The sequence below is a fragment of the Sorex fumeus genome, unplaced genomic scaffold (assembly GCF_029834395.1).
Source record: "Sorex fumeus unplaced genomic scaffold, SorFum_2.1 ptg000029l, whole genome shotgun sequence".
Classification (NCBI taxonomy): domain Eukaryota; kingdom Metazoa; phylum Chordata; class Mammalia; order Eulipotyphla; family Soricidae; genus Sorex; species Sorex fumeus.
In genome coordinates, this window is record NW_026606086.1 from 8263005 (window position 1) to 8279539 (window position 16535).

At 50.4% G+C, this 16535-nt stretch overlaps 1 protein-coding gene and 1 pseudogene across 1 annotated transcript in view; one reads left to right on the plus strand and one right to left on the minus strand.

Annotated features, from left to right (window-relative positions):
- The window catches only part of SAP130 (Sin3A associated protein 130), a 69243-nt gene extending 53021 nt beyond the window's left edge, over positions 1-16222 (plus strand). The window contains exons 17-21 of the mRNA XM_056115401.1: positions 1643-1891; positions 2261-2386; positions 13892-13995; positions 15030-15143; positions 15363-16222. Of these exons, the coding sequence (XP_055971376.1) occupies positions 1643-1891; positions 2261-2386; positions 13892-13995; positions 15030-15143; positions 15363-15521 (752 nt within the window). The 3' untranslated portion in view covers positions 15522-16222. The remainder of the gene's footprint in view (positions 1-1642; positions 1892-2260; positions 2387-13891; positions 13996-15029; positions 15144-15362) is intronic.
- Positions 11538-12505, minus strand: LOC130024704 (geranylgeranyl transferase type-2 subunit beta-like; annotated as a pseudogene).
- Positions 16223-16535: the final 313 nt, after the last annotated feature.

Sequence of the window (16535 nt, forward strand, 5' to 3'; positions counted from 1 at the left end):
TCTAACTGTGAGGAAGAAAATAATGACACTGTCATGGGGGAAAGGGGAGATGACTGCGTGTAATAGAGGAGGAGGAGGAGGAGGAGGAGGAGGAGGAGGAGGAGGAGGAGGAAGAAGAAACAGCTAGGCTGCAGGAGAATGAAGCTGTAGGATGGGGTGAGAAGGAAATACACAGTCGCTGGCTGCCAGCCAGCCAGCCGTGCACCCTGTTTGTTCCTTAGTTCCCCCACTCCCCCCCACCCCCCCATTCGTACATTGCTGTGGCCAGGAGAATGGTTCTTGGCCACAAACGCTTGATGCCCACGCTTTCTGAAACTCACAAGTCAGCACACCTACCCTCCGGCTTCATAGGTGCACACAGGTTGGAGTTGGATTTCGCTTGTTAGGCTTTTGCCAGGTGAGTCCAGAGGATCAAGAGAGCGATGAATAAAATAACCAGTTGGACAGTAGAATCAAAATTCAGTGCGGGGATTAGGAGGATGAGTGACCACAGAGATTAGTAGGACTGTTTCTTCAGGAATCTCGAAGCATTTAAGAACTTTTGCTGAGAGTGAGGTGGAACAGGGTCGGCTTGGTGAATACGTCAGGTGGTGAACATTGCGCGTGGTGGTGGTGCACCTTGGGGTCATGCAGGGCGGAGGAGCGTGAGGCAAGTCGCTGGTTGTTGAAGGTGGAGTGAGAGAACATTTGAGGCGATCCTTAAGAAGAGTGTTTTGGTGTTTTTATTTGGCGCCGCACCTGGTGCTGCTCTGGCCATCCCCACTCTCCCTGGTGCTGGGATCCAGCCTGGGCCTTCCCTCCCTGACCATTTCTTAGGCCTCCAGACAGATGAGCAGTACAAGATTCTGTCAGTACTGGAGATGGTGAATTGTGGTGAAGAGCTCCAGGGCGCAGAGTTAGCTCTGTGCCAAGGGCGTGGCTTCTGTGCCCTGTGCCCCCGTCTCAGTCCTGCTAGGGCTGAAGTCAGGCGCAGCTCGGAGTGGAGCCCACACAGTCAACGGCGTCCCAGAAGCGGAAAAAAAAAAAGTGCAAGCTCAAAATCTGGTTTCCTCTGTCCGCTCCCAACACTGCCACTTTGTATTTTGTTGTTTGTTGTGCTGCATTTTCTTGTCTTAAATCTGATTAGATCCTATTAACAAACTACCTTTTAGATTACATAAGACCAGTGATACAACTAGGAAGGAGAGCACAAGTCTTGCGTGTTTGAAGCTCAGAGTTCATCTCCCCTGGCTTCAATGTTAAGAAATATATATGTGGTAATAGGTCATCTTCTACGACGTTATGCTAAAAGACTTGAAAAATGGTGACTGAGTGGAGCCAGGAAGATAATACACTGGGCATGGTTTGCCTTGCATGTGGCTGACCTGGGCTTTATTCCCGGCACCCCATATGATCTCTAAAGGCCTGCCAAGAGTGATTCCTGAGCCCAGCCAGGAGTAAGCTCCGAGGCCTCAAGGTGTGACTCAAAAAAAAGGGAATAATGTGAAGTGAAGGTTGTGGACTGAGGAAGGTGAGGACACCCAGTGTTGGGGAGGAGTAAACATTCGCTCTCCCCGTCCGTCTCCATCCTTTGTTTTGGTGGGAGCCGGTGAGCTGTGCGCGGATTCAGGTTCTCACTGTGTGTGCTCTTCCCTCTCGCTAGCCGTCCCCCCGCTGGCTACCAACACTGTGTCTCCGTCTCTCGCGTTGCTGGCTAACAACCTGTCGATGCCCACAAGTGACCTACCACCTGGTGCCTCCCCAAGGAAAAAGCCTCGGAAGCAGCAGCACGTGATTTCCACGGAGGAGGGGGACATGATGGAGACCAACAGCACCGACGACGAGAAGTCCACCACCAAGAGCCTCCTGGTGAAGGCGGAGAAGCGCAAGTCCCCTCCCAAGGAGTATATCGGTGATTGTCCTGGGGCGGACTTCTGTTTGGTTTTGGGATTTTGAGCCACTCCCGCGGTGCTGTGGCATTACTCCTGGCTCTGCACTCAGGAGCCCCTCATGGTATTTGGGGGATCATCAAGGGTGCTGAGGATTGAACTAGGGTTGGCCATGTGCAAGGCAAGTGCCCTCCCCCCTGGGCTACTCTCCCACCCCGGGCTAACGCTGGTCCTCTGAGACTTGACCATTTCCATCGTGAGTCTGCCTGAACCTCTTGGTCGGGTCCCCAGGTTTCACTTACAGCTCACGGGAATCATGGCTGGAGGGTCCTTGCAGATCTCTTGGAGCTGGTCACCATCTTCTCGTTGTTTGTTTGTTTGCTTTTGAATAGATGAAGAAGGGGTGCGGTATGTCCCAGTGCGCCCGAGACCACCTATCACTTTGCTCCGTCACTACCGGAACCCCTGGAAAGCTGCCTACCACCACTTCCAGCGGTACAGCGACGTCCGGGTCAAAGGTTGGTTCCCAGACACGGCAGTGTCCGCATGTGGCGTTGCCTCCCCTCGCTCTGTGCACCTGCATACACAAGGGCCAGTCACACTGTCAGTGCCCACAGCCCCTTAAGACTCTGACGTTAAACGTGGGCAAAATGTTCGGTTGAGTGTGAAGTTTGTAGAACTTTCCTTGGCCTCAAGACGCCTCCTCTGTTGATTGGAAACCCATGGGGGTGCCAAGGGGTGAGGGGCCCGGGGCGCCCACCCCTCGCGCTGGCAGGAACAGTCGGTCCACAGCATGCTGGGCTGCTCAGTGGGGGCTGAGCTCCCAAAACGGGTTCTGCTTCATACATGTGAGGTGTGATGCTTCAGCTTCGTATACATGAAGCTCTTGGTGCAAGCCCTTCATGGAATAACTTTGATTATTGTTGAACTTGAAAACAGCACTTAATGAACTGATAATTTTAATAACTGATGGTTCTTTGCTAATATTTTTATCAGTGACACTTTATCATTTATCAGGCAGGAACATTAGTACAACAGGGAGGCATTTTCCTTTCACACAGCTGACCTGGGTTCAGCCCCTGACATCCCCCGGGGTCCCCTGAGCACCGTTATGTGTGGCCAAGACAAACATCATTAACTGTAGATATGATCATTGTACGGTGACGTGTGTGTGGCAAGTGCCTTAACCTGAACTCACTGTCTCTCTCTCTCTCTCTCTCTCTCTCTCTCCTCTCTTTCTCTCTCTCTCTCTTTCCCCCCATCTCTCTCTTCCCTCTCTCTCTGTGTCTTTCTCTGCCCTGTATCTGTATCTGATCGTATTGTTTGTTAAAAAAAAAAAAAAGGCAGGGGGTAGGGAGTGATCCTCAGGGTTTACTCCTGGTAGGATGGGGGGCCACATGGCTGCCAGGGCGATTCAGATTCTGCATGGGCTTTTTTGTTTGTTTTTATTTGGGGTTCCAATTTTAGTATATGTGCTGCCGAAGCGAGCACGAGTTCGATTCCTCCGCCCCTCTCGGAGAGCCCGGCAAGCTACCGAGAGTATTCGATATGCCAGACACAGTAACAACAAAGTCTCCAATGGAGACGTTACTGGGCCCGCTCGAGCAAATCGACGATCAACGGGAGGGCCTTTACCTTTACCTTTTTATTTGGGGTACATGCCCGGCAGTGATCAGGACTTTCTCCTGGCTCTGCACTCAGGAATCAGTCTTGGCAGAACTGGGGGGACTGTATTGGGTCCTGGGGATCAAAGCTGCATCAGCCCTGTGCAAGGCAGACACCCTCCCCACTGTCCTGTCAGCCCGACCCCTCTGACAATTCAGACCCTGAATTCAGAAGCACAAAGACTGCTGCACTTTGAACCTTTCTTTCTCATGACTAGACCAAGGTTGGAACAGTTCAGATTTCCAAACGGCAGAGAATCCAGTCTGTAGAGGGCGCCAGTAAGGACGCTTATGCTTCTCTTCACACTCTGCTCTGGAATCCATGTGACTCTCCACAGCAGTAGATCATTTTCGGGTGTGGTAGGAGTCCTACTGTTCCTGGGACCCCAGGTTAGAGACAAAGAATGATCTGACAGCAGAAGGTACCAGAACCCTCAGCCGTACGCAGACTCAGACTTCGTGGTCTTTCTCGGTGTCAGTTCCCGCGTGTTAAACTTGATCTGCTTTGGTTAAGTCTTAAAATCGTGGTGTGCCAACTCCAGTTCGACTTCTGATTCTGTGGTGGCCCCCAAGCGCCAGCTGGAATGATCCCTGAGCGCGAAGCCAGGGGTGACACGCCTTGAGTACCACCAGGTGTGACCGAAATTTCATGAAGAAAATTTTTTGAAAAGTTTTAAACCATTCATACAAATCAACCAAAGATAATTGCTAAAAAATGATGAGGTGATTCACAGAAAGTAAAGAACAGAAACAGGCCCAAAAGCTGGAGGAAGCAAAACAGTAAATCATTAGGCTGACTGTCTATCAATAACCACCTCAAATGGGAGTGCCACAGTCTAACACAGAACCCATGAATGCACTTACCCGACCCTAATGAGATATGGGGATGAAAGCACTTTTCCCAACCCTAGTTTATTTCCCAGTACCTCGTGATTGTCTGAGCACGATCAGGAGTCACCCAGACCTCCTCACCCACAGCTTTCCAAGGGCTGCATGCAGGCAAGGCCCTGTGTTGAGTTCCCAGATCACGTAGCACCTCCCTGAGCACCACCCACCAACCGACTGATCCGAATCCTGCTGCCCTGTTAGACTTCATCACCTGCCAACAGTGGTTCAGGTGATGGCCTCGGGCCCTTACATACCACTGCAAGGCCTCATCCCTCCCCCACGGTGGGAAAAGAGACATTCAGAGAGCGATGTGGGTATCATTCATAGGAAGAAGGTGGAAAAGTAATTCAATAGGTAAATTTATATTAAACGTGTATTAAAGTTTATACTGGACTTCAAAAGAGAGCCAGTCGCCAGAGCAGAGAATACCATTGCACACTGTTAGGGCCATGGGGTCGGGCAGGCCCTGTGCAGAGAGCCCGCGCACACGCGTCCTGGGCGCTGGAGGAGGCCCTGGTCCTGGCACCAGCACCCCAGGCCCCCGAGCAGCACTCTGAGCAGAAGCCCCTGAGCACCAAAGTAAAGGAAAACAAAGGAATTACAGGTTGCCATAGCAAGAGCTTCAAAATGTGGAGTAAAAGCTGTGCGCCAAAAGGAAAAGGCAAGAGTGCGGTGATGATTGGGCTTCCACATCCCGCTGTCAGAGATCGACGGGGCTGCTTAGCAGCCAGCAGGAGCCTAGAGATGCACTGACCTCAGCATCCGCGAGGCACTCACTGCAAGATGCACACTCCGGGCCTGCTTTTTTTTGTCCTCCACCCCAGAAAAATCCGAAAATCTCTGACAATTATTGGGGTGAAATGTGTACCAGAAATTTGACATAACCTTCTCCCTCGGTTGATACAATACATTTCCTACCAAAAACAAAAAGTTTAAGAGAAATCATTGTAGGGGCTGGAGCAATAGCACAGCAGGTAGGGCGTTGGTCTTGCACGCAGCCGACCCGGGTTCGATTCCCAGCATCCCATATGGTCCCCCAAGCACCGCCAGGAGTAATTTCTGAGTGCAGGAGTAATCCCTGAGCATCGCCAGATGTGACCCAAAAAGCAAAAAAAAAAAAAAAAAAAATCATTGTGAGAGTAAAGATTTAACTATTATAGTTAAAAACTTTGGAGAGTACAGGTGTATAAATGACTAGAAGAATTTCCCTGTAATTTCCATCCTTCCTATAGTCCGTTAGACACTTTGGGGTGGAGGGCAGGAGACACAGTAGTGCTCAGAAACAGACCGACAGCTCTGGGCTCCCTCGTACAAATGAGACTTTCTGGCCCTTTGATCCATCTTCCCAAGTGCAGCCCAGTAGAGTATTAGTTTCGAGCCCAGTGGTGCCTAGGATTGCTGATTAACTCATACAAGAAGAGGGAAGGAAAGGTTTCCTTCTATGCCTTCAGCAAGGAATATGACTGTGTAGGTACCTTAATGTTGGACCTCTGGAGTGCAGAAACACAACAGAGCGATTTCCCGCTGTTCACACCCGGTGTTTCTCAGCTTTCCCTAAACGGCCCCTCTATGGCCCCCTCCTCCTGTGGGCCACTAGCCCTGCACATGGCTGTGCGCCTGCCTTTCTTCTAGGCCTCGGGATATGCTGGGATCCTGCGGGCGGCCTGTGCTCTGGGTGAGAGATGCTATTTTAGGGTTTTATCAAAGGAGCCATAGCATAACGAAGGACAGGCCTCTCTCAAAAAAGCCCCAAGTATGCTCTCCTGATTTTGGGGGGACGGGAGCAGTTCACTGTGGGGATGACCCGGGCTGCCCTGCGGTGCTTGTGACCTCCAAGTCTGTATCTGGGGGAGGGGCATCGGGGATCAAAACAGGGTCAGCTGGATGCAGAGCATATCCATGTTGTGTTTCCCCCCTCCTGCCCCCCAGCGTCTCTCTGGCCTCTCAGCTGAACTTTCTAATCCAATTTTACCGATTTACTGTTGTGTCATTATGCCGTGAGTTTTCAGTATGGCTTCACACTTTCATATGTGTCTGATTCTTAACCATATTGTCCAGTTGACCCCTTCTCACCTGCCCCTTTCTCTCCGGTAACCACCATCTTCTCCAGTCTTAAAGGTTATTTCTGTGGTCTTTTGCCATTTGCTTTGATTATGTGTATTCCATACATTGGTGACAGCGTTCAGTAATTATCTTTCACTTCCTGGCTTTGTCCTACTTAGCATGATCACTTCCCAGTGCCTCCGTGGTTTAGAAAGCATGACTTCTCTTTTTTTTTTTTTTTTTGGTGTTGTCATTAAGAAACCATGGTTTGTAAAACAAACAAACAAACATGGTTTGCAGATTGGTTCGCAGTAGGGTTGTTTCAGGCCTGCAGCCTTCCAACACCAATGTCCCCTCTCTTCCACCTGCATTCCCAGACTTAACCGGCAGATAATAAACTTTTAATGCTTCTTGCAAAGCTGGTTTCAAGGCTGTGAATACCCTAAGCTGTTGCCTGTCTGTGAAGCTGTGTCGTTCCTTCGAATCTGAATGACAGTATAGCTGGGTAGGGTATTCTTGGTGAGGGGTTCGTTTCGATGAGTTTCTTTTTTTGTGTTTTGTTTTTTGTGTGTCAAATGCTCTAGAGGTCCCTCCTGGCTCACACTCGGGAATTACTCCTGACAGTTCTTGGGGGACCATATGGGATGCCAGGGACAGAACCTGGGTTGGTTGCATGCAAGGCTCAAATGCCTGACCCACTATACTGTCGCTCCAGCCCGTTTCGGTGAGTTCCTCTACTATAGCCCTCCAGGCTCTCCTGACTCACAGTGTCTCATTTGCTAGATCTCTGTACATCCAGCAGATGTACAGCATTTCCTTTGTATGTAAGTTCCCTTTTTGATCTTGCTGCTTTCAGTATTCTTTTTGGATTTTGTCATTTCGAGTGTAATGTGTCTTGGAGTTTTCCTAGCACAGCGGTAGGGCGTTTGCCTTGCACGCAGCCTATATATCTGACCCGAGTTCGATTCCTCCACCCCTCTCGGAGAGCCCGGCAAGCTACCGAGAGTATTCGATATGCCAAACACAGTAACAACAAAGTCTCCAATGGAGACGTTACTGGGCCCGCTAGAGCAAATCGATGATCAACGGGAGGACAGTGACAGTGAATCTCCTAATTAGTTTTCCTGATTCTGCTAATTGAAGGGTCAGTACCCTTCAGGTCTTTTGTATCTGGGTACCTGTAATCCTCAACTCTGGGAAGTTCTTATCAATGATTTTTTGTTTTGTTTGCTTTTTGGCTCACACCCAGCAGAGCTCAGGGGTTACTCCTGGCTCAGCACTCAGGAATCACTCCGGAAGCTGCTTGGGAAACCATATGGGATGCCAGGAATCGAACCCGGGCCAACCGCGTGCAAGGCAAAGGCCCTGCCCACTGTGCTACTGCTCCAGCCCCCTCAGTGATACTTTAAAGTACTGTTTCCTCCTGCTCCTCCTCCTCCTCCTCCTCCTCCTCCGCCCATCCCCCCTCCCTTTGGGTTTTATGGTTTGCAGCACAGATACTGAAAGGCCATCGTGTGTATCCTGTGTGTTGTTCCTCTTGAGCTCATCCCGTAGTTCTCTACTATGCTGTTCGTTTCTTTTCGGGCTGTCTTCCACCTTCTGCTGGTTCCTAGTGTTTCCTTCTCATCTAGGAGCTCCTCAGTGCTTTCCTCCCCTTCTGTTACTCTGCTCTTCAGAGCGTCTATTGACTTTCTTACATCGCCTATATGTTCTTCGTTTCTGAATGTAGTAGTTTATTCACTTCCACTCTTACACTGAATGGCTTCCTGTGCCCTCCTTTCTTTGAGTTCATTAAACATCCTCATTCTGGTGTCACTCAAGTCGTAGGAGGAGAACTTCATTGAGCCAGCTGGTGCTCTTTGTGCTTCGGTGAGATTGTTTCTGCCCTTCGAGCTTGGTGGACTTCTCCTTGTTCCCCTCTTCGTCTTTACTGTTCCGACTGTGCTGGGGCGAGGCTGCTCGGTCTCGGCCGTGCTCGCAGGATCACAGGAAGCACAGTGCTCAGGAGCCATGCTTGGGCCCCAGGTGAGGGGGCTACTGGGAGCCCCCTGGAAATTACAGAAGGAGAAACGGAGGGACTCTGCCTCATTGGGTGGGGGAGCAGCAGGGGAGAAGGATAGCGACGCCGTCTTTTTGAATACCTGGGTGGTATTTTATTGCCTGACTTGAAATACCTTACCTCTGTATTTCACTCTAGATGTCTGTCTTCAGCCCAGGAAGTCTCTTTATGCGAAATACATATGCATGCTGCTTTTTATCCACACAGCCTTTCTGTGTCTTTTGATTGGTGGATTGAGACCTTCCTCATCTAAGGTCACTGTTAGGGGGTATAATTACTGCCGGTTTTGTTGTTTGTTTTTTGGTTAGTGTGTTTGACCTTTCCTGTGGACGGTGTATCCTGGAGATTCAGTTTCTTCTGTTTTTCTTCGCCTCTACCCCAGCATTCCTCTCCAATTACTCGGAAGTTTGAGTCTGTGTCTTGCCTAATACTGTCTTTTTTTTGTGCCTATGAAAACTTCAGATTAAACAGATTCTATCCTCTTCTATCTTTTTTATTCATTTTTTGTTTCATCTTTCTGATTCTATGTCATTGTCTCCCCTTTCAGAATTGTAACTATGTCAGGCTGGAGTGATAGTAGAGGGTAGGTGCTTGCCTTGCATGCGACCGACCCAGGTTCTGTACCTGGCACCCCATATGGTCCCCTGAGCTCACCAGGAGCAATTTCTGAGCAAAGAACCGGAAGTAATCCCTGAGTATCACTGGATGTTGCAAAAAAAAAATTGTATATATATATATGGGGCTGGAGCGATAGCACAGTGGTAGGGCATTTGCCCTGTGCGCAGCCGGCCTTGCCAAACTGGGTTCAATTCCTCCACCCCTCTTGGAGAGCCCAGCAAGCTATTGAGAGTACCCATGACATATTCAGTATGCCAAAAACAGTAACAGCAAGTCTCAAAATGGAGACATTACTGGGCCCACTTGAGCAAATGGATTAACAACAGAAGGACCGTGTTTGTTGTTTGTTCTGTCAGAGGGCTCCTGGGAGCTGCCTTGTTCTGTCCAGCCCAGGGTATCAGACCTCGGTCAGCTCCACCCGTTCGCTGCCGGCTGCCTTCACTGTGGCGGCCCCTTTGAGGCGGCGCCATGGCCAGCTGCTCCAAATACCGTCCTCTGGTGGGCACCAGGCACAGGGAGTGGGGCCTCCTGCCTGGCTCTCCTCGCCGGGACCACCGTTTCCCAAGCAGCCAGCCCAGGGAGTCCAAAGCAGGCAGCATCTGCCTCAGACAGCGAAGAGCTGAGCCCAGGGAGTCCCCACTCCTGCCGGCATCCTCCCGGTGCTAGCCTCAGCAGCCCGGCCGGCAAGGAAGCCTCCATCTGTCCATCCGTCTTGGGAACCCGTGTTCCGGCTGCAGCCCCGGGAGTGGCGCTGGCCAGGGGTGGGCGTGGACAGCGTTCCCTGCCCCTGCACTTCAGCCGTGCATCTGAGGAGAGGCTCGTTCGTTTGCTCTCAGCCCTGAGGACCTTGAAGATTGAAGGCTCCTTTCCCCAAGGGAGTGGGCTAGTTCAGTTATGTCTCCTGTCTTGCCGAGTTACTCTAATAAATATTTGGCAGTTTCACAAAAACTGGACAGCTAACTCAGTGACCCAATGGTTGCACTCTTGGAAGTTTATTCAAGAAGAAATGCAAACCTGTGTCTCCACAAATCTCTGTGCACAGCTATACGTAGTGGCTTTCCTCGTAATGGGCAAAGACTAGAAATGACAGGAATGAGCATAAATAGATGAGTGGTTCAATAAACGGTGGTGCCGTTGAGTACTAAGGTTGGAAAGGACAGAACTATCGATCACGCGGCAGCTTAGATGGAGGCAAGGACATTATGTTTAGTTTAAAAAAAATCAATCTCAAAGGAATCCCAAGAACACTCTCAGAATAACAGTCATTGCAGACAGAGCCGGCACGGGGAAGGTGGGGGAGCGGCACAGAGTCTCCTCCCTCTGACCGGGGCAGCTTCCACAGGGTTTGGTGCTTGCTTTCTCCTAGTTCCGACACTATAGTAATGCAAGATGCAGCTGAAGAGGCAGGGTGGTAACGTGCCCGCGTCAGTGGCACCCTGGGCTGCATCCCTGCCCCAGGGAAATGAAACCCATGAGAGAAATGGGTGAGGGACAAACACTTGACACCCCTTTGCTTCCTTTTTTCTTTTTTAGAACAGTAGCTGAACCGAGATGGCACAGGCGGTGGGGCACTAGTCTTGCACATGGCCAACTGGCCTTGGTCTCTGCGCCCCATAGGGTCCCCCAACTCCACCAGGAGTGATTACTGAGCATGTTTCTGCCTTGGTTTGCTGTTGTTCTGGGTGGGAGCTTGGGTCACACCCAGACGTGCTGAGGGCTTGCTCCTGACAATGTGTTTAGGGATCACTCTTGGCAGGACTCGGGGGAATCAGATCTGATTGCTAAGGATCAAACCAAGGTCTGCTGTATTCAAGGCACACACCTTAACCTGCTCTCTGCACTTTCTGGGTCAGCTTCTGCATTTTTATCGTGAATAGCAGCGAACATTGGTCTACAGATTTCTGTAGGAATATGCTGCCATTTTTCTTGACCGTATACCTAGAAATGGAATTTCTGGGGGGTTTTTTGTTGGGTCGGTTTTTTTGTTTTGTTTTGTTTTTGTATAATTACAAATTCATTAAAATCACAAATATTAACTTAGTCATTTTTGCTTGGGGCTGGAGCGATAGCACAGCGGTAGGGCATTTGCCTTACAAGCGGCCAACATGGCCAACCCGAATTCGATTCCTCCGCCCCCCTCGGAGAGCCCGGCAAGCTACCGAGAGTATCTCGCCCGCACGGCAGAGCCTGGCAAGCTCCCCGTGATGTATTCAATATGCCAAACACAGTAACAACAAAGTCTCCAATGGAGACGTTACTGGGCCCACTCGAGCAAATCGATGAACAATGGGAGGGCCATTACCTTTTACCTTTATTTTTGCTTAATAGACAATTTTTAAATACTTTAACAAGTATTAATACTTGAATGTATATTGAGTAACTCTTGCACTAACAAATCTAGCTCACTAATTCAGGCTGAACATTTACTCTCTAAAGCACTTCTTCTGGCATACAGAAAAAAGGACTAACAGCTTTAATCTGTTCTTCTCCCAAAAGTGATAATCCCGCAATTCCAAATAAAGTATGAAAATGATCCACCATATCCCCAGGCCTGTCTGCAAATCCTCCTGTTTCTTCATCTTGGCATGCTAAGTTTGCAGTCTCTCAGTCGAGTGAAGTCTCCCAGTTATCTTTAAGGAAGCCAATACGCACCATGAATAACATAGATCTGGTCGCTTCTCTGGCCTTCCATTGATGGTAACTGCCATTCACAAAGCCACCAACCCAGTAAGTCAGAATTTACTTGATGCAACTGACTTAGTAATAACAGGAATCCTGTGCAACAGTAGATGTACCCCACATGAGACGCAGATCCTGGACTACAACCAAGTCCACCATCGAAGCTCATACATGACAAAACAAATTCAGTTGTCTTCTCCACCTTAATAGTGTCCAGCTTCGCCGGGGGAGCCGAAGTTGCTATCCCCACAGAAAGCAAACCTTGTATCAGTTCCTCCCCAAATGTCTCCAGCAAAAGAACCATCGTCTTTCTGTAGACTCTGAACGGATCCTACAACTTTGCTTACACCAATCACGTTAATACTATCATACAAAGTAAGTGTCTGGACAAACTGAGATGAGTGTCGAGGGTCGTGGCCAATACTAGTACTCAGTCTACCACACTCATGCTGACATGATTTAGTGAGTGTCAGAATTTCTTCTCTGTTCATGCAGTGAAGCTGCCCCACAAAATCCATCACTGTTGGGCCCAGATAGATAGCACTCATTCTCCAATATTCCGACACACAGTCTCCGTAGTCATCTTTCTTTGACCCATAAGACACAGTATAATCCGCATGCTACTCCAGTAGTAAGGGATCTGGTGCGTTCAGCTTAATAACAGCATCCTTCTACGGGGTGCCCATGTCTGAAAGGGGAAAACTAGAAATGGAATTTCTGGGTAGGATATGAAATTTTGTGTCTCAGAGTCTGAGACCAACCAGATAGAAAGCAAATGCATCCTGTATTTTTCCACATGTGGTGCCTGAAGCTTCCATCTCTTCACATCCTCCCCACACTTCCTTCCTTACCTTCACATCCTGGTGGGTGTAAAGCAGTCGGTTTTGGTTTGCGTTTTCCTGGTACCTAATGTTGTTGAATTCATGTGTGTGCTCATTGGCCACTTGTGTTTCTTTTTTCAGAGAAGTGTATCTTCAGATCCTTTGACATTCTTACTTGGTTTGTGTTTCTATTTTGGAGTTCTGGATTCTATTAGAGAAACCCAGTTACAGATCTGTTATTTCTTTGGGGTCTTGTTTGTTTGGTTTGTTTTGGAGCCACGCAGGTGATGCTCAGGAGACCATATGGGTCCTCTGCATATCATCTGTATGATATGCAGCAGACTATCATCCGAGGCAAGCGCCCTATCATCTGTACTGTGGCTCCAGCCCTTAATTTTTCAAAGGTTTTATGGGCTTCCAGGGCTACGCCTTAAATGTCGAACTGCCTGCCTTGCCTGAGTACGGCTGCAGATTCAGAGAGTCATGCCCCAGACTGCGTGACCAGCCAATCTACAGATGTGTCCCGGGCACTGTGCAGCCAGCCTCAGCCCCTGAGCACTGCAACAGAACGTGGCGGGGCAAAGTCACTGGTGTGTGAGGACACTAGTCTCCGTTGCATCTCCTGCTTAGCTGGAGAGAGCTCCGAGGCTGATGACGTGCTCCTCATGCAAGCAGCCTGCAATCCCTGTACCCCGTGGATCCTGAGCACCAAGAGCATGGCCCCCAAACCAAGACTAGCTCATCACCAGAATGGAGAGGCGACGCTTGCCTCACCCTCAGCCGGCCTGCTCAGTGCCAGTGTGAACTCCTTGATCCAAAGCTTTACTTTATATTGATTTGCCAAGGTTCTGATTATTGGGTTTTTCTACCAGATTTGAAGTGTTACTCGGATTTGATTCTTGTGATTTTCCCCAAATCTGGACAGCACCAGAGAGCTTTTGAGACTCGTGCCTGCCTGCACACGCTCTGGCATTGAGATTGAACACCACTCCAGAGACGCGAATGTCAGCCTGCTCTCTCCTGAACTCAGGAGGCCAGCAGCGGATACTTTCATGCTTCTGGCATGCACAACAGGGATTTTCTGTTCATGCTGTGACCTCTATTCCAAATAACTTAAATGCAAAAAAAAAAAGTTTCAAAAGCAGTTTAAGTATAGAAATTCTGGGCAAAATAGTGGCACTTGACAGCGTGAACACAAATTATTTTAGTTTTGTGGAATTGAAAGATGCTTTTTCTCCCCCATGGCTCTAGAGGAGAAGAAAGCGATGCTGCAGGAAATAGCTAATCAGAAAGGAGTGTCCTGCCGTGCCCAAGGCTGGAAGGTCCACCTCTGCGCTGCCCAGTTACTACAGCTGGTAGGTGCCACGGTGCATCATGGGGAGGAGTGTCATAAGTTCATAGAGTGCGTCCTCGCGCGTGATTCTAAAGCATTTTTCGTCCTCGTAGGGCCTGGGGACACTCTGATGGGTGCCATATAATCATTGCTGAATCTGTTCACAGAAGGAATCATACCATAGATTTATTTGGGGGCCAAGGACGCAGTGCAGGTGCCTGGGGCCTTTCCTTCTGCGTGTCGGAGCTCCGGGCTCGGCCCCAGCCCTGCGTGTTCCCCCACACCACTGGCATCAGTCCCAAGCCCCACCGCAGCAGCTGGCACATTGGCACCATCTGGTGTGGCACAAAAGCTTAGTGCACATTCCAAATACCCAGAATCAAAATTCATGGAACAAATTTGGTCTGAGACTTAGAATTGGCTTTAGCACTGTGTGTCACCGTTCCTCGGGTGGCCTAACTAACTGTACTGTACCCAGCTCCCTCTGCTCCTATGGGCACCGGGCCCAGATAAGCCAGCCACAGCCCGTCTGCCATGGGAACCTTCTGGCACCACCAGGCCTCTGCTGCCGCGTGCCCTCTGTGATGCCTGCGTGCTCCCTGAGGGTGAGTGGGAGTAAGTTGTGTGGTACATCGCTGGCCGGTGTGAAGGGTCCAGCCACATCTGTAACCCCAGAGAGGGAGCCCCTTTTCCACTGAGGCGATCGGGGAGGCTGTCAAGGCTTCGTCTCTTGAATCTGCCTGTCAGAAGAGGAGCAGCGATCCCACAACACTAATTTAAAAATCTAAATAATGCCCTGTGGCTTACACTGAGCAGGAAAGCGTGCTTCTCTAAAACTTGCAGACTCATTTTCCCAGATGCAGCAGACAGTCTGAGCACTCTTTAAAAGGCGTCCCTGAAGGAAGACTTTAACCATCATCTCACCCTTTGCAGTGCCTCAGTCCCTGGGAGAAAGGCCTTTATCCCCCAGACAGGTCTGGTGCCAGTTTTCAGGGGTGACTGCATGTGAATCCAAGTGTCTCTGAGGTCACCAGGCCCTTCCTCCATGTCTTGCAGACGAATCTAGAACACGATGTTTATGAAAGGCTCACCAACCTGCAGGAAGGGATTATCCCAAAGAAGAAGGCCGCGACGGACGACGATCTGCACCGGATAAGCGAGCTCATACAGGTCAGCAGGGCCCGGCCTTCCTGCTCGCCCAGAGCCTTCCTCCTCCCATCTTCCCATCTTCCTCCTCCCCACCCATGGCACTTTAGCCTTGGGTGGACAAGAACCACTGCCTCTGCTTCTGAGTGAAAGCCGCAGAATGGCCTCCAGGCAGGAGGCATTCTGCGCAGAGCTGATTGTCTTGAGGGTTGTGGATTAATGCTTCCATGTGCTTTGTTCCAGGGCAACATGCAGAGGTGCAAGCTGGTGATGGACCAGATCAGCGAGGCCAGAGACTCCATGCTGAAGGTCTTGGACCACAAAGATCGTGTCCTGAAGCTTCTAAACAAGAATGGGACTGTGAAGAAGGTGGCAAAATTGAAGCGGAAAGAAAAGGTCTAGACGCAGAAGAATCAGGACTTCGGAAACAGAATTGATGAAGAATGATGATGGGGGCGGGGGGAGGGTTTTCGGCAATTTTCACGTGGAACATTGAGATAAGGGAAGCTTTCCTCCCGGTGTGAAAGCAGAGGGACCCTTGGCGTCCAGTGGCACACGCGGATCAGGCCTGGCGTGACACGGTGACTGGACTGCGTCCTTCCTCCCAGGCGCCCCCTCCCACCTTCCTCCCTGCCGTGCCATCAGCGGCTCCCGCTCACCAGTGTCGGCCGTTCAGAATCAGTGCCGGGGTAGATGGCCGTTCCCCAGCCTCCCACTTCACAGACTCTATTTATCTGGTGGATCCCTGCAGGACCCGGCCTGGGCCCAGACTGAAAGTCCCCCTCGGACCGTCTGTTCCCTCGACACTGAAGTCCAGCCTCTCCCGGGCACCAAGGCCGGCTCTCCCGGTGGACCCCAGCTGCCCGCCGGCCCGCTCCAGCCGGCTCACCTACCGAGTCTCATCTTTTGTTTCTTTTTCCTTTCCTTGCCTTCTCCTTTTCTTGGAAGAACCATTTCAGAGTGAAATCGTTCTTTTGTGTGTCCTGTGTGTGTCGGGAGATGGGTTTGTGGAGCGGTGCCGAGCAGGCAGACACATGGGCGCCTCCGGACGCTCGTTCCGAGTCCACTCTGGGTTCTCAGTACTCCGTGCCTGGTGCGATGCTGTTAACTGTCTGTACTCCACATCTCCAAATGTAATAAAGGACTCAAGAGGTTTTTGTACATGACAGTTTCTCTCTTTATTGAGTCCCCTGGTGCCAGGCATCCCTTCATTGTCTATAACCCATCTGAGTCTTTCACTGCAGGGAAAGTCCCGCTCGTGCTGGTGCTTTGAAGCCCGTCTCAGAGGTGGAGCGTGTTGGCTCCTGCATTGCTCTGCGCTGCGGGTGGAAAGTCGTCACTGAGGGTAGCAGAGGCCGCAGTCGGGGAGCCTGGGGGCACTGGGTGCCTGTGGGTGGCTGTCCTCGGGGTGCCGTT